We start from the raw sequence: 22,420 nt of genomic DNA, 5'->3' as shown, positions 1-22,420 counted from the left end.
AATTAATTTCAACAAGAAGAAATGTATCATACTACATTATGCAGAAAAAATGAAATGCACAGATATAGGATGAGTAACACTTGGCTTGACAACAGTACATGTGAAAGAGATCTAGGAGTCTTAGTAGAACATGAGTCAACAGTATGATGCAATAGCTAAAAAAAAGCCAGTGCGATTCTAGAGTGCATCAAGAGTGTATAGTGTCTAGAATGAGTACTACTCTATTCTGTTTTCATAGAATCATAGAATTGTAGAGTTGGAAGAGACCACAAGGACCATCCAGTCCAACCCCTGCCATGCAGGAAATCACAATCAAAGATAGATGGCCATCCAGCCTCTGTTTGAAGACGTTCAAGGAAGGAGACTCCACTACACTCCGAGGGAGTGTGTTCCACTGTTGAACAGCCCTTGCTGTCAGGACGTTCCTCCTAATGTTGAGCTGGAATCTCATTTTCTGGAGCTTGCATTCATTGCTCCAGGTCCTAGTCTCTGGAGCAGCAGAAAACAAGTTGCTCCCTCCTCAATATGACATTCCTTCAAATATTTAAACAGGGCTATCATATCACCTCTTAACCTTCTCTTCTCCAGGGTAAACATCCCCAGCTCCCTAAGTCATTCCTCACAGGGCATGGTTTCCAGACCCTTCACCATTTTAATCACCCTCCTTTGGACACGCTCCAGTTTCTCAATGTCCTTTTTGAATTGTGGTGCCCAAAACTGGGCACAGTATTCCAGGTGAGGACTGACCAAAGCAGAATAGAGTGGCACTATTACTTCCCTTGACCCAGACACTATACTTTTATTGATGCAGCCTAAAATTGCATTGGCCTTTGATCCTCTTCATTCTGTTTTGTCAGTCCTCTCCTGGAATACTGTGTCCAGTTCTGGGCACCACAATTCAAGGATGTGAACAAGCTGGAATGTGTCCAAAGAGGATGACCAAAATGGGATATGGTCTGGAAACAATGCCCTATGAGAAATGAATTAAGGAGCTGGGAATGTTTAGTCTGAGGAGGGGAAGGTTAAGGGATGACATAATAGCCCAGTTTAAATATTTGAAAGGATGTCACACTGAGAGTCCAGCAAGCTTGTTTTCTGCTGCTCCAAAGACTCGGACATGGAGCAATGGATTCAAGCTACAGGAAAAGAATGTCCAACTTAACAATAGGAAGAACCTTCTGACAGTGGAAGAGGCTGCCTCAGAGTGTGATGGAGTCTCCCTTCTTTGGAGGTTTTTAAGCAGAGGCTGGATAGCCATCTTCTGGGGGTGTCCTCCTGAATGACAGAGGCCCTTGAGGTCTCTTCCAACACTCTTATCGGACTGGGCAGTCACTGTGTTTCATGAAGCAGAAAGACAGCTAGATGAAACTTCTACGTTCAGGGACCTCTTAGTGTCAGATATTGGAGAAAACCAACACTACCTTCCATCTGATTAACCATTCTTAGAAATAGAAACCTGGGCTGGATGAACAACGTACCTCATTAGGGAATACTTTAATTAAATTTTAAGGCCATTAATTGTATGTCCACTGACCTGGGAGTACATACCACTGAATTTGCAGAAACGTCTGAGTAGACATAGAATTAGGTAAGATGGCTAGACTGTTGTTTTCAGTTACTGATTTATTTTTCATTTTATCAGACTATTTTTTTTAACACATCATGGCCTAAACACGTCAGATATTGTCTGATCCTGGATGTTAAGCATGGTCAGCCTTGGTTAGTACTTGTATGGGAGACCATTAATGAATATCAGGTGCCATAGTCTGTATTTCATGGGAAGGAACGGGCAAAGGCACCTCTAAGTACCCCTTGCCTAAGAAACCCTTAGGAAATTCACGGGGTTGCCTTAAGTTGACAGGTGACGTGAACATGTGTACACACTTGCACACACACTTTGAACATCAACAGGAAACAAGGTGCTGGAGTGGGGAAAGAGATGCAGAATGGGAGACTGTGGCATTCAAGCAGCCTTTCTCAAACTTTTTACCCTGGAAGAACCTTTGAAATAATTTTCAGGTTTCAGGGAAGTTCTGCATAAAATTCATTGTGTGTATTACAGTTAAAAGAAAAGTATTTTATTATTCTTTTTTACTCACAATCTCTTGTGAAACTTTTTCAGAGCCAAAATGGTGTAGTGGTTTGAGAGTTGGACGACGACTCTGGATACTAGGGTTCCATTCCCAGCTCAGCCATGAAACCCTTTGGGCGACATTGGGCAAGACTTAGGATTGCCATAAGTCAGAAAGGACTTGAAGGCACACAACAGCAACTAAAAGAAAAGTGTATTATTATTTTTCATTCCCAACCTCTTGTGGAACCCCTAACTCTGACTGAGAAACTCTGTAATAGTCTAATAGAGGCTGCCCAGGCTAACACAGAGTAGCTTGCTTCTTGTTCAAGACATAGGCATGGATAAGTTCAGCTTATGGATGTGTAAGTCCCATTTGTGACTAAGTGTAGAAGGCTGTTCCCTTGCCCTTTTGCTCTGGCCAAAACCCTCCAATGCTTCAAGGTTCAAGCTTCAAGCACTGAGAGAGACTGGGAGAGAGAAAGGTGTGATTCAGACCATGAAGATCCAGCAGCTCTCTTAAAATATACCCAGGGGTATCCCGATGTTGGCCATATAGACCCATAGAGTTGGAAGAGACCACAAGGGCCATTCAGTCCAACCCCTGCCATGCAGGAACTCACAATCAAATCATTCCTGATAGATGGTCATCCAGCCTCTGCTTAAAAATCTCCAAAGACTCCAAAGTACTGTATCATCCAAAATCCACAAAACAGTGATACCTTTATTGGGACAATCAAACTGTGCATGTTGCAAGTTTTCAAAGCTCCACTGGCCTCTTCATCAGGCAAAGGGGGTAAAATGATACAGGAGACAGAAAGACAGAAAAATGACAATGATAGTGATAGGACTACACTTTAAGATGTTGTGGTTGCTGTCCTTACTTCAGATGGAATGGAAGGGTATTCATGCAGGTGGTCTTCTCCTCCTTCTGGCCATGTGGATACTGGGAGATTCAGTCCAGGAAATCAACTTTAAAACTGAGACAAACTGGATCTCAAAGGCAGTAGCCTTTTGTTTTGCTAATGGAATTTAAAGTTGATTTCCTGGCCTGAATATTACAGGACCCACATGGCCAGAATGCAGAGAGGCCCGCCTGCATGAATACCCTTTCAAGCCATCTGAACTGGGGACAACAACCACATCTTGACAAAATGCAAGCCTAGACGTGACATGGTCAATTTTTCTTTCTTTCTTTCTTTCTTTCTCCTGCATGATTTTTAAATACCTTTGCCTGATGAAGAAACCAGTGGAGCTTTGACAGCTTGCAGCATGCATAATGTGCATTTTGGTTGGTCCAATGAAGGTATCACTGTTTCATGAATTTTGGATGGTATTGTACTTTCTTATCATCCTTGTTGCCCTTCTCTGAACCTGCAAGAACTTATCTATATCCTTCTTAAAATGATGTGATCAGAACTGAATACAGTATTCTAAATGAAGCCTGTCATAGAATATAGTGGGACTATTACTTCCCTCAGTGTGGAAGCTATGCTTTTATTAATGCAGACTAAAGTAGCATTTGCCTTTTTTGCTGCAGCATCACACCTCTGGCTTATATTCAACTTATGATCAATAATAATTCCAAGCTCTTTTTCCCATGTAGGACTGATGAGTTGAACCAAGTTTCCAACATACTATATTGGTACATTTGGGTTTTGTGGCCTAAATGTAAAATTTGAGTTTGTATCCATTACATTTCATTTTATTAATTTCTTCCCAGTTTACTAGTTTATCTAAGTACTTTTGAATTCTGTTTCTAAATTCCAATGTATAAACCACCTAATTTTGTGTCATCTGCAGACCTGATAAGGATACCCTTTCATCTAAGTCATTGATAAAAATGTTGAAGAGTAATGGCCCTAGAAGAAAACCCTGAAACATTCCACTTGAGATTTTCTTCCAGTTTGAAATGCAGCCATTGAAGACAACTCTTTGAGCATAGTTTTCCAACCATTTATGAATCCCATCTCAATTCCATATTTAATGACTTTTCTAAATATATCATGGGGGTCCTTATCAAATGCTTTGTTGAAATACAGATAAACTCTAGGGTTTACTAGAGAGGATGTTCACATGTGGATGTGTTTCATTCTTACTCTCTTTTTGTAACATAGAAAACCACCAGTCATAGGTGAGAAAGAAATAGATAATTTAATTAAAAAAACAACAACCAGCTAACAGTATATGACTCATTACTTATGAAAATACTCTCAGATTGATAATATACAATTCAAACCCAACATATTTATTGTGCAAACAGTCAGAAAAGAGGCCACATACATCTCAGTAAGGAGACTGATCTGTTAAGATTTATTTTTAGAAGATCTGTCATGATTGTCATAATTTTTTTTAGTATTTCAAGGGGAATATTTTGAAGCAGTCCAATAATGTTACTGAAATACCCTGGAATTATGAAAATAGAAGTGAATAGAGCCACCGCTCAAGAATGCAATCTGTATTAATCTTGGTTTGTGATCAGTTAATCCAGGTTTATAAACTGCCCTTGGAGAGTCAGAACTACTTCTAGAAGAACAAGCAGGGAAGGTTTAAAAAGTTTAATCCTTTCATTCATTCCACAGAGAGATGTATGCAAAGGTAGGAAAATAAACATTTTTTCTAGGTTACAAATTGCACAAGAGCAATGTTATTTGGGGGCCAGGTGACTCCCAATAAAGAACTAATTACATTTTTTGTTGTTGCTACGAGGATAATTAAAAATGTAGGAAATTCAGTTGCAATATTTATTATGTACAGAAATAGTCAAATCTTATAGGGGATACTAACAGAATTAGCAACAGATAATTATCTGTAAATTACAAATACTAACCCCTTTCAATAAATTAATTTGACCTTTGTTTCAGTTTTATTTGTAACTTAAATAAAAATTCTAACTACTTAAATATTGGCCTGTTACAGACTGCCAAAATAAAGCTGCTTCGGGTCTCTTTGGAGGTATGCTGTTTAAATGATGCATGCATCCTAAGAATCCGGAAGCTGCACCAAAGCTGCACTCCAGTGCTTAGGAATGGAGTGTGGCTTTGGCGCGACCTCCGGACTCTTAGGACCCATGCATCATTTAAATAGCATACCTCCAAAGAGACCCAAAGCAGCTTTATTTTGGCAGTCTGTAACAGGCCATTGTTGGACAGGAAACACTTATACTTCTTATGTCTGCCCATGTAATTAGGAATCCTAAAAAAAAGGTCCATAAGGCTCACACCTTTGTTAAGCTACATTTATTTGCATAGAAAAATATTTACCATAGGCATTAAACTATCACAGAGAAATTGCATTTATTTCAAATTGAAAAAGATAGCTAAAAAGTTTCTGTGGGTTATTGCAACAGTACAAGAATACAAGATGCTCCCATTGAATAAAAAAATGTAAAAGAAATTGTGAAAGCTGAAGCAGGCTACAAAACAGAAGGCTTTCCCATTTATTTTCCTTCACAGAATTATGTTACAAGTTCTTGTCCAACAGTTCTGAATGCTTTAATTTCCCATTGTCTGGGGTAGTTTTAAGCATCATTCTAAATTACTCTGCAATATACGGATTTGTATATAAGCTCTGACTGCTATCATCACAACCTTGTTGTCAAGTAATTGTCCTGAACAACTGTCTCGTGTTTCACAACAGAGTCACTATTGAAATCCTGCTCATTGTCCATCAAATCCTTTGGTATAGGCAGATCAGAGTCCTGAATGGTAGCCTTCTTACTTTCAGAAGGAGCAGCTTTCTCATCCAAGGCAGATTCCAGAGTGTTGTTTTTAACTTGCTTCTTAGTGGCCACTGTGTACTTTTCACTGAGATCCTGAATGTTTAGTTCACAGTTCACGACCAATGTTTTCTCCCCCATTTCAGTGACTTTCTCGCTCTGCTCCTCTGCTTGCTGCCGGGAAACTTCTTCAGAAATGGAGTAGATTTTTTTTGTACTGTGCTCAGTAGAGCTGTTTTTGGACTGTCTGTGGAAGAACCCAAACTTCTTTCCATCAGTCACAAAGTTCACTTTCCTTTGCTTTTCTTTGGTAGCTTCTGGTGCCCTCACGGCTGACCCATTGCTTTGACTGTGGGCTCCAGAGGCTCTTGCCACCGCTCTTGGGTGAATCATTGTAGTTAAGTCAAAGAGGCTAAGGGGTTTCTTTTTAACCTTCTCATTTCCTCCATTTTCACTTCCCTCATCAGATTCTGGCAAGGAAGAAGATTCTCGGCTGTTTTTTGAAGACGGCAAATTAGGCAGTTTGTTTCCTTTTAACAGTCCTAGGACTTCAAAGCGAAAACTAGAAATGTCTTGCTTTAACTCCTAAAGAATTAGAATAAAATGAGCGATAGTTACAACTTAGAAAATGGTAACACTAAACAGGAAAGGATCTGGTTTTAAAGAACCATGTGTGTTGAATAAGCGTAACACTGCCATTCAAAAGAAATGGTGCAAAAGGAAACCTGTTCTTACTTGGTTTTGCACCATTCTTTTTGAATTACCCTGTATCTTAATATCTGTGACTAAATATTTTTCAGCTATGGAAAGTGGAAACATGTGATTCGGGATGACATGGTTGTTGCCTGCACTTGTTAAAGACAATCTCATAAAAGTTCAGTCGGTGAAAGACGCTCCAGGTCTCTATTTATCCATGTTCAGTTTTGTCAAATGTTGTCCACAGAACTGATGAGAGATGCATAAGAATGACAGCCCTCAGCAACACTGGGTATTGGAAATGTACTGTTGGCCCTTCGTATCCATGGATTCGTTATCCACAGATTCAAATTTCCATGGCTTGAAAATATTCAAAAATATATAAATTCCCAAAAACAAATCTTTATTTTGCCATTTTATATCAGAGGCACCATTTTCCTTGCCATTGTATTTAATAGGACTTGAGCATTCAGGGCTTTTGGTATATATGGGGGGAGGAGGGTCCTGGAAACAAACACCACTGTAGGGGTTCCCAACTTGTGCTCCAAAGAGCCCTTAGGCTCCATGTGAACATCCTAGATGCTCCATGCCCACTCCAGGAAAATGAAAGAAATAAAAATTGAATGAAATTAAAGAATAAGAATATATTCTTATATAGACTCCTATACACCATTAACTTGTAAGACATAGGCTAGGCCTCTTAGAGACTCCGCCATAGAAATAAAGGCTCTGCAAGTCAAAAAGGTTGGGAACACTTTCCCCAGTGGATACCAAGGGTTCACTGTATTCTTGCTTGTGTTTGTAATAACAAAAAACTGGCTGAGGACAAATTTCAAAGCCTTGTCCCACTCGTAAGTGTCTGCATTAATATGGTACTCAAGTTACTGCTGGCCAGGTCCTAAGAACAGAAAGTTTTTAAAGCATGGGATGTTGTGGTGTTGTATTGTTTTAAAGTATTTTTAACATTTTTATCTTTTTAATTGCATTTTATTCTTTTAACATGCAACTTGCTTTAATATTGGAATAATTTAATTCTAATTTAATGTTCCATTTTTGTATGCTTTTAATTGTATTGCTTTTTAATATTATGAGCCACTCTGCATTCCAGTTTTGAGAAAGGGGTGCATCATCATCATCATCATCATCATCATCATCATCATCATCATCATCATCCCATTCTGAGAATTATAACACAGGAAATAATTAAAGGGAGGAATATGCAACCTTACATCACAACTTTCAGAATTATTATGAATTCTACTATTTTGTCACAACTGAGAAAGCTTCCCATATGAATGTAAGAAGAGATGAGATGAGGTGGCAATATCCATCGCACTACAAAGCTGGAGGCTGCTGTTCCATGTAGTTATAGAAATGCCACCTATAATGTTGTTAAAATGACATCATGCAGTGAGTGGGCATCAATTTTCTTTCTAAATCTCACTTGGACAATGATCTATAGGTGGCAGGTAATATGTGTGAGAACTGGATTAGGTGAGGTTAAGTGGAATAAAGAAGAAAATATCACTAGAGAGTGGTTTTGTAATGTAGGGAAGTAATGAACCGATCTGATCTATGGTGCCATATCTTCTAGAAAATTCTCCTGAATTGGCAGGAGAAACACTACACTGCTGCTGGACAATTCCAATTCATTTTGGTGGAGCTTCTGAAAGAGAAAACATTGTCTTCTATGCTATTTGTAGGAAACCTGAGTATCATTTGGATTCTTCAGATTTTTCTTTCTTTTCCCCCCTGAAGTAGTTTTGTCTCTGAATCCATTAAAATAATCTGGATATCTTTTAAAATCATATCTACTTGCATTCAAATGCTTGCTTTCAAGTATAAAGGTGTTCACACAGCAGTTCTCAGTTCTTTAGATTATTCCTTTCAATCTGAAGCTCTGTGGTATTCCAACCCACTGTTACTAATCCATTCAATATGAGAGCAATTACCTTAAAATTCTCTTCAGTCAAACCCTCTTCAGTTTTAGCATCTCTTATCATTGCTGCCACATATCTCTTAACCAGATTTCTCATGACCTCCTGAAAGATAAGAACAGTCCAGTTTGTCAGTACTCCTAGCTGTAGTGACTTGCACCTGACAAACTAGAAATTACATTTACTTTGGCTTTATATTATGCCACTGTTAAAATAGATTTCTTTTAAAAAACAAACAAACTTGTGGTGTGATTGTCAGCTGGTGAATTGTTTGGGAACCAGATTCAAGCACAAAGAAACCGAAAGGTATAGTGGGGCAGAAGATTTGGGATGCAGAGAAGCTTATCTTTAGATGGGGCAAGAATACATTATACATAAAGTTCTTATTTCTATAAAACTAATTTTGAACAGGGTCTGGATTTTGAATTGAACTAAAGGGCCATCACATTTGCTTTGTCTACTGACTCACAATTGCACGCAAACATCAGCAAAGAGCTTCTTCAATCCCTCCTTACAGCAGCAAAAATTTTGTCTCTCTTTATAAATCTCGGCTCAGTCGTTGATCTATGATTTGACTTTTGTGTAGGAGTCTGTAGCTGAGGGAATTGTGTGACACAACCACTGTTGTTTTTCATACCAGGCAGAAAGAGATAGTGTGGCCCTTTGGCTATGTCACAGTTGGGAGAAAGCAGCAGAAGTACTACTAGCATGAAATAGCAAAGGTGATAATTGTGGGATCAGCAACAATGCTGGTTGACTGATAGGAAGCTGAGCTGAACTGGAACCACAAGGTGTCTGTTGTTACTGCCTGATAGAAAGGCTATCTAAAAGGCTATCTCCCCTTATCAGAGGAATAGTAGTAGTAGTAGAAGTTTTTGTTCCAAATAAAGGCCCAGAAGGCTGTAGCTACCAGCTCTGACTTCCACTTTGCCCCTTTCTCATTACGGTCATTCCTCTCGATTTGGCTGGTTAGCTAAGATCGGTGCTTGGAGCTTTTACAAAAAGAACTAATGGATTGGGAGGGAGCTGCAGGACTATTCCTTAGAACTGCCTTGAGTGGGCAGGTTGCATGAGCCTTCCTCAGCTACTTCATTGGGGAGATGGAAAGTTGCCAGGTATCTGAGTACCTGTGCCTCTCTAAACTATGAGACAAATCTCAGCAGCAGGCAGCATTGGAATAGAACATTTGACCTTATCACATGAAGTGGCTTCAAAACTTTTACAACCATCTCTGTGCATTCCCCACTGTGCCATGACACTCTGGCTCAGTGTAAAGGTGTTCACATCCTTGTTGAGCTTGTTCAATGGTAGTCCACCAAGAAGCCAGGCGGAAGAAGAGAGTACTAGAGAGAGCATCTGTGGGTGAATGCATGTGGGCCCTTCATGTCATTTAGAGTAATACCAGGAGTAAAGCACCAGGTTCATGACTTGGGGACCTCCTTGTTGCATGACAACATCACCGGGTAATATTGGCACAGGGCTTGATGGAGCTCCCCAAGTGCTGGCAGAAAGTCAGTTGCCATAATTCTCTACTAAAACCGGGACAAAATTTAGGACAAAATTTAGACCAAAATATAGGACAATTATAGGATAAAATTTAGACCAAAATGTAGGACATTTAAGGTCCTCCATTTTCCTTAAATGTTCTACATTTTGGGCTAAATTTTATACTACAATTGTCCTATATTTTGGTCTACATTTTGGTCTACATTTTGTCCCGGTTTTTAGTAGAGAATTATGGCAACCCTATCTGCAAGTCCCAATTATAGCAACAACATAGCTCCCTCCCCCTCCCAACTCCTCATGTGTCATATGTTATAGCTAAAGCCAAAATCTGATGGGAAGCTACTGCAGTTACTAGGCATATTTTCCTGCATGTCTAGCACCAAAAATGCTTTGACTTCCTCCCCTGACTCTAGATTACCCTATTACCTGGTTAGCTGGATTTTACCCAAATGTTTACCCTGTTTACCCAGATTCTCCCAATACCTGTGTCCAAAACCAGTTGTCCCAGGAGCAGTTCCAGATCACCTGGCAAACGTTACTTGCCCCACCTCTGTAACATCACAAGGATGTTGATCTCAGGTTTTGCCCTTGAAATCACAGGAAGCGGGATGCAGCTGATGAACCCAATGGGATACCCAGGTTCAAATTCCTACTCAACCAATAGACTGACTGAACCAATCACATTCTTGTGTTACCCTAATTCACAAGGACAGCAGAAAATGAAAGTGGGGACTGTGTATCCCACCACTGAATCCAACAGATCTTTCACCTAAGTACAAATGTAGAGTACTGTACTGCAGCCACAGTGAAGATCAGGACTTTTCTGGGCATCTGATACTCCTGTCCAGCTTTTCCTACAATTCCAATTTTTCTTTCTGATACTCAGTTTAAACGTGCAACTTGAACACCCTGATTTTTGTTTATCCCATTGGCAATGCTAGATGCAGATGACAGAACAGTAGTCTTAACACAATGGAAAGGTGAAAGGTTGGGCGAAACTAGGGTAACCTGTACATTTCCTCCTGCATTAACATCATTCATGTATGCCAAAAACAGCGCAAAAATGTCTCAAGGGAGGTTTTTAATGTCACATTTGAAAGAGTTAAGCTAGAGATTGGTTACCTGATACTGATGGTGCCTTCTCAAATTATCAGCAGCACGTCTCTGAAAATGGAGAACATGTTAAATAAACTAGCTAGAATGCTATTTTTAACACACACACACACACACACACACACACACACACACACACACCTACCTACCCCTGAACAGCACACATGTCACATGCAGGCAAAATTGTCCACTAAATTCAGCCTCTGAATTTAATGTCATCTATCAAGAAAATGAGGAATGTGAATACCCCTGCATCATAATGTGAAGTCAATATAATTTTTCCAGGAAAGTATTACTCATGAACTAGACAGGAATCTAGGCTTCTGCTCATGGATTTCTCTTTTAAAATCCATATTGATTTTAATACCTCAGCAATATTTGACATTCTTATTCCTTAAAAAAAACAACAACCCAGAGGCCACAAATCAGTCATCTGGAGCCAATTGCAAAATGGTAGCCTGGACACAGAGAGCGCTGCAAAAATAATAACATAAGGAAGAATCCCATCACAAAATAATAGTTGGGGGCACTTGCTGCAAGGACCAATGCATTTTGAGAAGGGCTCAGACTGTCCTCAGAAACTGAAGCACTTTTTTTGGTTGTTGTTGCTAATGGCAGATTACAGGAGCTAGTTGCAATGAATGTTGAGAGTAAAGATCCAATGCTGTGATTAATCCCAATCAGCAAGTCAGTGGCAGAGAAGTCAGGTTTTCCTTTCTTAAACACGTAATTCAAGTACAGATACAAGCATGCATGAATGCACAATGGACACAAAATACTCTTTCTTTAAACACAGAACCCCTCCACAGGTATGCAATTTGAATTTGGAACAAAGCCAAATAAGTTAATTCCACAAATTTTGACCGCAGTCCTCATTTACAGACATTTGACTCCAATTCACAAAGGCCAAGTAGGATGTTGGTGAAGTGATGAGATGCTATACCCATCCCTGCTTTCACTCACCGTGTGAGGAATTAATTTTTCTCAGTGGGGCTTAAGTCAGACAAAAAGTATACAGAAACACAATGCAACCCCACCCCCAATATAAAAATGCATCGCCACAGGTGGAGAACATGGAGAGGCACCTATGCAGTAAAGGGGGTGAAAGTTATAAATGTCCAAGCCATTGTATTCCCTGTTAACATGTACAGGTGTGAGAGCTGGACACTGAAGAAAGCAAATAAGAACAAAATCCACTCATTTAAGATGTGGTGTTGGAGAAAAGTGCTGGAGAAGATATCATGGGCAGCCAAAAAGACAAACCTTCCATGTTGTCCGGAACAGGGGCAGAGGTTTTTCCTCTGCACGGAAGCCACAGCCGCCAAACCGTGCAGTTTCCCTGCAGAGGAAAAAGTGGGTTCTTTTAAATCTGCAGGGGTGGCGTAACAAGTGCGCCATTGGTGCACTGGTTAAGTAAGCACCACACAGCAATGTGTGGATGCCACACGGCGTTTACGTAACAATGGTGGCACTCATGTATACAGGGCACTGCCATTGTTATGTAAGTGCTGTACTAGGGTTAGGGACCGTGCAGTTGCTATCCAAATTGAGGCTGTTGTACTTTGGTGACATCATGAGATGGTATGATGCATTAGAAAAGACAATAATGTTAGGAAAGGTAAAAGACAGTAGAAAGACAGGAAGACCATGTGCTAGATGGATGGACTCTATTAAGGAGGCCAAGGTATGAATTCTCCAAAGCAGAGCAGTGGAGGACAGGGAGTCTTGGAGATGTCTCATCCACAGGATCACCATGAGTCGAGGTCGACTCGAAGGCAGTTAACAAGAATAACTTTTGGGGGGGCGGGACTTCTTGGGCAGGACTTCTGCCTTCCAGTGGCAGGACTTCTGTGGGGGGGGGGGAACCCAAGGCACACTTTCTCAGCCTTGGGCTAGCAATAGCAAACCCCCCTCTGTCAAATCTTGACAAGAAAACTCTATGATGGTTTCATCTTAGGGTTGCCATAAGTTGGACAAAACTTGGAGGCACCACACACACAAATCATGCTCTCTCAGCCTGAGAGGATGGCAATGGAAATCCCCTTCTGACAAAGCTTGCTCCATGATAGTTTCACCTTAGGGTCTCCAGGAACTGGCGCTCAGAAGGAAGGGAGAGTGCTCTGGGCCCATAAGTTGGAAAAAACTCGGAGGCACGCAACAACAACAACAAAAAGCATACCAAAGCACAGAAGGAACAGGACAACAACAACAAAGAGAGACAGCTGTCTGAGCATGCAACTCTGGAGACCAGGGCTCTAATCCCAGCTTAACCATGAAACCTTGGACAAGTCACACTCTCTCAGCCTCAGATGAAGGCAATGGCAAACCTCTGAAGAAATTTTGCCAAGAAACCCCTATGGATGGCCTCATTACACCTCACTACATTTCCCAGAATCCCATAGCATAGCATTGTGGGCCTTCAGAAGGTGTGGGACTTCCACCAAGAATGGGAGGGGCTTCTTTCAGAAGGGCCTTACACTGCCCCTCCTTGTTGCAGCTCAGATTTCTGCAGGAGAACCGGGCAGCGGCAAGGAGCCGTGGTGGCAGTGCGTGTGCCTCCCTGTCCCTACTTGCCGTGGCCCGGTTCCCCTGAGGCAAACCAAGCCACAAAAAGGAGCTGGGCCAGGTGCACACACCCTGCTCCGCCCCTATTTGTTGTGGCTGCTATGTGACCTTCACATGCCAAAGAGGGCATGTGTGCCACAGGTTCGTCACCATGGCTATAAGCCATAGAGATATACTTGTTTAAATCATTCATTTATGCAGGGGAGAATGAACATTTTCCCCCACTGCAAGAGTATCTCCAGAATCTACACTGCTTTTGAACATATCCTTATAGTGGGGAGAGTTTCCCTCCCAACTACCTTTTTCCTGTCATTCCCCCTACCCCACCTCCACCCCGTGCCATGTAAGGCAAGGAAAGGGGACAGGTAAGTGAGGAAGATCGCTTGTTACTGGCTATCATTGCTGGTGAAAGACAAGCTCACTTGGCTGCCCCTCTGCCTTGCCCTCAGCACAACCCATTCTGGGCACCACAGTTCAAAAAGGATGTTGAAAAGCTGGAGCATGTCCAGAGAAGGGCCACAAAAATGGTGAAAGGTCTGGAAACTATCAAGCCCTATGAGGAGAGACTTAGGGAGTTGGATATGTTTAGGCCGGAGAAGAGAAAGTTAAGAAATGATATGATACGAAGTATTTGAAGGGGTGTCACACTGAGGATGGATCAAGCTTGTTTTCTACTGCTCCAGAGAGTAGGATCTGGAACAATGTATTCAAACTAAAGGAAAAGTGATTCCACCTCAACATTATGAAGAACATCCTAACAGTAAGAGCTGTTTGACAGTGGAAGACACTGCCTTGGAGTGTGGTGCAGTCTCCATTCTTTGAAGGGTTTTAAACAGAGGCTGGATGGCCATCTGTTGGGGGTGTTTTGATTGTGTCTTCCTGCATGGCAGAGGTTGGATTAGATGGCCCTTGAGGTTTCTACCAACTCTTAGGTTCTCTGTTTTTACTTTGTGTTTGTCTCCCAAGAAGGCAGGAACAGCAGGTGAGAGATTAAAACCAGTTGTGTGGGGGCATCCTAGCCTTGACATTCGCTCAGCCTGCTGGCTTCTGGTATCCACGACTAACAGATTTTCATAGAGACAGAAGATTAGGGAGGAATATTAACATATTTTCTTACCCCAATGGTTCCAAAACTTTCAGGTTTCCTTCTGATCTTTTTCCTGCACAGTTGTCTCCAGAGCCATGTGATCAAATACCAGAGAGACTTGGGGCTTGGTATGACATTGAAGGGAGTAGGTAAAGTCCCCCCTTCTTCAAAGTAACTCATCCAGAGTTTTGTTCGTGCAAATTTCCATTCAATGTCTGCATGATCCTAAGTAAAAGAAATAGAGGACACAAATAAAAGAAATATGAAAATGGATATTGATTTCGTGTGAGATTGCGTTCTCTTAGTTTCATACACCTCCTTTTTATGGATGGGTACTGGAAAAGAAAACACCATTCTGCTCTATTAGATATTTTATGATTGGCCTTTGCTGTTTTATGTTGTCTCCTTTGATTTCAATGCTTCTACATGTGGTATTTTGTTTTATGTGTTTTATCTTTAATCCATATTTAATGGCTAGTATGATGTCATTTTTTTCCTTTTAAACTCTACAGAAAAATATGTTTCAAGTGTAGCAAGTAATTAAAATAACAATATAATAAATCTGAGAACTGCCAAGAAGAAAAGATCCAATGATATTCATTAAAATGAAAATTTAACATGCTCTCAGATGTTGTTGAAATATATAATGAAATCACACTTTTAATTTACAATGGACTACCGTACTTTGTCCCAGTTCATAACAGAATAGCTTGGAAAAGAAACCCAACGATACACCTACCAATTCAGTTTGTTTTCTGCAGTTTCAGAGATTAAGACCTGAATCAATGGATTCAAATCTCTAACAGAGAAGACTAAATGTCTCACAAAATTATAAATCCCATAATTCCATAGCATGGGGCCATGACAGCTAAGGTGGTGTCAACCTGGATAATTTCTGCAGTGTAGATGCAGCCTCAGTCACATGAATGGTTGAGGAATTCCTATCCTAGAAGCCAAAAATGAGTTTGGCATTCAGATTCAAGTCTTAACTTCAATTAAACAACTAAACATCTAAAACAACAACCATTAATCATGCCTGTTTCTTATCCTTGCCTGCCAAAAGCACAGGTTGCAGTGTACTTCAAGCAGATGTCCTATATTTCTCTGGATAAAGCCTTGTTTGGAAGATGCAATGCTGGACTAGAAAGACTTTTGTATTAGCTTTATGGTAGAACAACTTAGACTATCAATTGCAGGTGTCTGTGAAGGCTGTTTTGGAGGCTACCAAAAGGATAAATGTGACACAATTTTTGATCCCCTCTCCCAAATTGGGAGAATCACAACTGGGGAAAACCAGACGAGATGGCTTCTAACATTGAGGGCCACCCTCCTTATAGGAACGTGAAATGAACTTGTGTAATGGCCCTACAACTTTTTGGCCATGGACCCCTCTGAGAGTCTGATAAAAACCATGGACTCTCTTCCTATAAAATGCATTTAACCACATTTTTAAGTAACAGTATTATTATCCAAGGAGGTGGGGAGGAGTCCCCTTTTCTGCAATCATGTCATGAATGCGCGGAAGTATTTTGCATGCTCAGCTCCATGGATCATAAGTTAAGAATTCTTTGTCCAATACAACCTTGTCTCTCATCCATTTCCCAGAACAAAACCTTTCAGTCCAACAAGTAGATGTAATAAAAACAGTTCCTGCTGGATTGAGGTTCTTGTAATGCAAGGTGGGAACAGTCAAGGGCAGCATGGAAGCTGTGTTAAACCCACCCTGCCCTTGCATACAAAGCGTATTGGTAGTTCCAGTCACCGGAAACAGTAAAGGTCATGACCAGCCTGTATCCCTTAATTCAAACTCAACTAGGAGATCATAGAATCATAGAGTAGGATGGGATCACAAAACCCATTTAGTTCAACCTCTGCCATGCAGGAATAAATAGTTAAAGCACTCTCAAGAAATGGCCATCAAGTCTGTTTCAAGACCTCCAAAGAAGGGGAGCCCACCACCCTGAGGCAGCCTATTCTGTTTTGTTTTGAATGTGCAAAATAAATAAATAAATAAATAAATAAATAAATAAATAAATAAATGTTCTTTACAATGGATTGAAAGAGATGACATTTTGACATGATTTACAGCATGGTAAACTCTACTATTTTGTTTGAACTCGTTGGAACAGAACTGAACAGTTCTGCACCTCCCTAATTCAGGTGGTGGAATGAGATAGTATTTCTGGCAGATATGTTCGTGTAGACCTTTATTCCTCCCCTCCCCATTTATGTTTCAGTAGATATCTGAAATAGGGAGCAAATGTGGTGTAGTGGCTTGAGCACTGGACTATAACTCTGGAAACCAGGGTTCAAATCCTTGCTCAGCCCTGGAAACCCACTGGGTGGCCTTGGGCATGACAGACTGTCTCAGCCTCAGGGGAAGGCAATGCCAAACCTTCTCATGATAGATTTACAACTCGAAGGCACACAACAACAGTTATCTTAATACACACAATAAAGAGGTGTGTGTAAACAAAAAGTGGCAGTATGGAATATTCCTCTTCCGGATTCCAGCCAGGTGGCCAGGTTCTCTTCTGTGAGACTCCATTCCATTTTGTTTCTCCAGATTCCCCCAACAGGCCTTCAGTGTTATGTGAATGTGGCGCACACTTGGGTCTTTATCACACTAGCAGTTTTCCGTAGGCAAACGGGAGTTAAATGGGAGTGAAATTACATTCAGATTTAAAGAAAACTTGTAAATTTGGTTAGTTTTTCACACCAAATTGGCGCCAAGTGCAATAATGCGAAGTTTATCTGCAGTTAAAGTGAAGGAAACTGGCAGCTTTTTAAATTTGGTTTGTTCTGAATGTAAAAAGCTGCTGGTTTCCTCTACTTTAACTGCAGATTAACTTTCTGGTATTGCACATTAACTGTGACATCGTATGAAAAACTTTGGGTATTTCTGGGTTTCTTTCACATTAAATCATGTTTAACTCCAGTTTGCCCACCGGAAATCACTAGTGTGATAAACTCCTTGGTAATCATTAAGCTCTTTTTGCCATTTTGTTCCTTTTTGATCCCCTCCCCGATGTTTTGTGGTATAAGGTAGTTCTGGACACTTTGAGGATTTCCTTGGTTATCCCAATGTCTCTCTATTGTTCCTTAGTTGCCCAATTTGGGCAATCCTAGTGGCCCTCTCCATAAGAGGTTGGCAATAGAGAGAGAGATACATGGCTAACTAGGTAACAAATCTCCCTCAAACCGCTTGCTCCATAACCCTTGAGGTGATGGTTGGTGAAAGAAAGATTATGTGAGGCCTGTTCAAAAGGAGATTTTTTCCTCCGAAAAGAGAAGCTGAGTGACGATATGGGTAAAGGCCACACTAGATATGTGGAAAGATCAAACAATGAAATCTTCCCATGTAATCTTATTTCTCATTAGAGCACCTTTCCATGCCCACAAAAGTTTGGTTGTAGAGCAGCCTGGATCCAATCTATGCATTCTCAATGCAACCTTCAATGCAATCACCAGTCTATAGTAGCCTACAGAAGTAATTTTGCTTCTGCAAAGCAACCTTTTTGTGGTTGCTTTGCAGAAGCAAAATTACATAGAGATCTACTTTGGGAAGGGAAAACACAGAAGCCAGAAGGTAAAGAGTGGGGGGAGAACAGGCAGTGGATTGAATAGGCAATGGACAAGACAAGTAAAGCAAGTTTGGTGGATGAATAGGGGGAAGAGCAAAGGAAAAGAAACGGAATGAACGGATAAAGGAAAATGGAGATTGGAAATACAGGAAAAAATATATAAGACCAGAGGGAATTTGTCTTGACAGTACAATAAAGGACAAAATATGAAGATGCACTGGTGAAGGGGGGCAAAGGGTTCAGGAGAGAAGCAGATGTAAAGAAGAGATGCTGAAGCTGAGAAAATGACTGGCTAGAAAGAAACAGCAAAAAATGAATTGGCATAACCTGGCTTTTTAAATCCTTTTTGAAAACAGGAAGAGCATAAAAAGGAGAAAGGGATGGAGAGGAAGAAAAAAAGAAAAGAAACCAAGCAACACCTTTAAGACTAACTTATTTATACATTAGTATGTGTTTTCATGGATATCAACCCACTTCTTCATCTGCAATACAGAGGAACTCTCAATTTACAGTCATCTTTGCTTGGAAAAAGGAGGTTCTATGATAACAAGAATCTGAATTCTGCCTGTTAGGTATTAATGGTGTGTGAAACCAGGCTTCCTCAGTTCAGCACATGCTGAAAAATAAACTAGAAACCAATTTCTGCTGGAATATTCAAGCCAAAGCTTAGAAGCCATAATCTACCAGACAGCATAGTTACCACCTATATTGGCTGGGGGATTCTGGGAGTTGTAATCTCCCATAGTAGGTTTTCTGTCCTCTAATTGATTTCTGTTTCTTTTGCAATGGCACCTCATGAAAATATACAAAGTTTATTATTTTCAGAATGCTGGAATTTTGGTGAACTGACAGAAATAATTTTCAAAATAAGCAAGTTGGGAAAACTAGGAACTGACAGCAATGAGTTGATAGGAATTGTTCATCATGGCTATCAACATGTTGAGCAGGACAACCAGCGAGATGACGTTGTAGGTACCAAACATAGTGGCCCCAACAAATTCGGTGAATTCATGGCGTGCTTTAACATTGGTCACATAAAGGTTGATGAGTCCAAAGACAGACCAAAACAGTGACTGGAGGGTTTCAAATAAACTGTAAAAGAAGAGAAAAGAACCATAGTTATTCATTACTCTTTTCCAGGTTTACTTTCTTGAGTTACTTGCTTATGAAGGTGAAGTTTTTTAAAGAGATCTTTAAAAGAAGTATTTTTTAAACAGCATATCCTTTACAAAAGATAGATTTAAATCTTTTAACTTATGGCATCAAGTGAAAAATGTACATGAAATTAAATTAGAGAGTACAGTTCTAGAATATATTCAACTAGGAGGCCGGTATGGACTACAGGAAAAAACTTATTCTTACAGGAAGATAAAGAGCCTCTGGAGGACAGGGAGTCTTCATTTATTTAAAACGTTTCTACCTGCTGCAGAAGGAGGTTTACAAAATGATTTAACACTTAAAAGTATCAGAAACATAAATAACAAATTACAAGCTCATTTCCCCCCCATGAAAACTATGAACAGTTGAAATATTAGTTTTCCAGAGCATAGCACATTAAAGAACTGAAGATGGGAAAGGCATTGTTCAAATCTACACATATGGCTACTGTTGCTGGTGGTGAAGAGGGAAACCTAAATATGAATATATATCATCTATAGTTCCCCTGGTGTGGCTTCTAAAGGATCATTCACATCAAGGGAAAAACTGCAGCAAAGGGAGTAAACCATTGTTTTTCTGAGAAACGGTAGCAGCAGGAGGAGATTTCCACCCATTTATACTGCAAATGCTACCAAATTTTACAAGATACAGATGGGATGAACTCAATGCTGCTCTACCACTTTTGGTGGCATTTCCACGCTTATTGTTATGTCTAGTTCCCTCCTACTATCGAATTTCCTCCCTAAGGTCATTGGATGTTGTTTCTTTCCAGATCACAGGGTTTTCGTGTTATGGAGATAATGCTCTTCCATAATGCAATTGAATAGCTATGAGAAGGAATAGTGATAATCTGGAACATAGATTGCCTGAAACAAGAACTGGGGTCATCTGGAATGCAGAGACAATTGTGCAATGAGTTCCATGATTTCTGCATCAAATATTATCTATTATAAATGTAGATTCAGAAGCACAGCCTATTTTTATGCAAAAGTATTCAGCTTTGGACTACAGTTTCAGTGCCAATTACATTTTTTCATTTACCACAAGGGTAAGAGAAGGTACCTTGGGATCTATTGGTAAATCTAGGGGATCTATTGGTAAATCTAGGGGAGATCTGAGACTGGCAAAGATTTCTCAGGCCTAATCATTTAACACTAGCAACATTAAAGGGACTTTCCCTCACCCTAAATCGAGGGTGGGCAACCTGAATGAGGTGAATTTTCAACCCCAGTCGGCTGCACCACTGCATTTTTTAAAATCAAAAACGAAACCTAGAAGTGACAAGACAATACCACACTTTGCTCTTCCTGGATTTTCACCGAGGTGTGTGTCTTTGTTCCAATTTTATTTTTTGTATTTCCAGGGTTTAGGAGTACTAAAGTCTGACTGCTACATTTCTAGAAAAGCGGGATTATTTGGAGCCACTGTAAGAAGCTTTTTTTTATTGGCCCCATAAAATGAGGGAGGGCATAGGCCAAAGATAAAGGGTAGGAGCTGCATGTGGCCAAAGGGCAACATTTTCTTCATCCATCTCCTGAATTACACTGCTGACATGAAGACATCTTGAGTAGGGGAGGGATAAGTAGGAATTTTGTACTGGAGATCTTTGACCTCCAACTGCTGGGCTCAGAATGAAGAACATGTCTTTTATATATATACATAACTCTGGTAAGTGGCTTCCAGAGCCAGCATGGCATAGTGGTTTGAGTGTTGGAGTGCAACTCTGGAACCAGGGTTCAATTCCCAGCTCAGCCATGAAACCCGCTGGGTGACCTTGGGCAAGTCACATACTCTCAGCCTCAGGGGAAGGCAATGGCAAACCTCCTGTGCGCAAACCTTGCCAAGAAAACCCTATGACAGGTTAACACTAGGGTCACCATAAGTTGGAAAGGACTGGAAGACACAAGTCATGCTTTCTCAGTCTCAGAGGATGGCAATGGAAATGACTTGAAGGCACACAACACAGACACAGACACACAGGCTTCCAATTAGAATTTGAATTGTTTCTCCCTTTGCTTCTCATGCCAAGGTTAAAAGAAAAAAGGGGGTAGTTACCATACTAGTTCTAATATTTAGAAAGTAAACAATTTATTTCACCATTTCTCAAAAGTAACCAAAATTATTAGTTTTCAGTTACTTAAATGATACACCCCCCCCCCATATCTGCATGCTACAAGCCTCTCTCCTGCCTCCCATCCACCTCCCATCCATCATTGTCACCTCAACACTCACAACAAAACATGAGGCAGCAGCATGAGCTGGTGCTTGAAGCAACGTGATATTAGCCCCTGCGCAGTCACTAAGCACCCAGCACTGACACATGAAGAAGGGAGTGCAACCAGCCCCATCCCACCTCTGTCTCTCGTTCCTCGTGTAGGGACTCTGAATGGGAGAGTTTTTCCTATGTGTGCACAATCTCCACACATTAGGAAACAAGAAGAAGATCAATAAAAGCAACAAAAAAAATCAGGATCAGAAACAGGGATGTAAATCTTTGTTTCGTTCTTGCGAGCATTCTTGAATGGTACACTTTTCAAAAAGTATTTATGGGATCTTTCTTGAATTAGTACTTTTCAGACAACTACCCAAATGAGGTGTTTTTTTGCTCAGAAAATTTCATATCCCGCACAGGATATGTGTGGGGCTTAGGAATAGAAAACAATTCTGTTTAAAAATGACATGTTCTGTGCAGGGAATTGGGTTTTTGTGCAGAAAATAATGTTGTCTGTGCAATATGTACACATACACATGCACACACACAACATTTATAGTTTTTCTGTGCAAAAACATTTTTTTCTGTACAGGAAATCAGGGGACAGAATTGGTGGTTTAACTTCAAAGCAGTTTTGATAAAGTACTTCAGAAATCATCAACAACAACAAAATTTCAGATCTGAAAAAAGTCCACAGAGATGCAGGAGTAAATATTAATAACTAAATCTGTTTTCTTTCTCCTCCATTTGCATCTTAGAGTCAAATACAAGGG

The 22,420-nt window shown here is 40.4% G+C and overlaps 1 protein-coding gene across 4 annotated transcripts in view; it reads right to left on the bottom strand.

The window, feature by feature from the left end:
• Positions 1-5,144: 5,144 nt before the first annotated feature.
• The window catches only part of TRPC4 (transient receptor potential cation channel subfamily C member 4), a 187,924-nt gene continuing 170,648 nt past the window's right edge, over positions 5,145-22,420 (bottom strand). For all 4 annotated transcript variants that reach the window (XM_089511493.1, XM_089511485.1, XM_089511512.1 and 1 more), the window contains 5 exons: positions 19,174-19,369; positions 14,724-14,918; positions 11,051-11,092; positions 8,438-8,527; positions 5,145-6,374 (listed from right to left, as the gene is read on the bottom strand). In XM_089511493.1, the coding sequence (XP_089367619.1) occupies positions 5,655-6,374; positions 8,438-8,527; positions 11,051-11,092; positions 14,724-14,918; positions 19,174-19,369 (1,243 nt within the window). In that variant the 3' untranslated portion in view covers positions 5,145-5,654. The remainder of the gene's footprint in view (positions 6,375-8,437; positions 8,528-11,050; positions 11,093-14,723; positions 14,919-19,173; positions 19,370-22,420) is intronic.

Source organism: Sceloporus occidentalis, unplaced genomic scaffold (assembly GCF_023333645.1).
Source record: "Sceloporus occidentalis isolate IW3139 unplaced genomic scaffold, rSceOcc1.0.p SCAF_1, whole genome shotgun sequence".
Classification (NCBI taxonomy): domain Eukaryota; kingdom Metazoa; phylum Chordata; class Lepidosauria; order Squamata; family Phrynosomatidae; genus Sceloporus; species Sceloporus occidentalis.
Note: the sequence above shows the minus strand (reverse complement) of the source record. Positions and strands in the feature narration are given on the sequence as shown.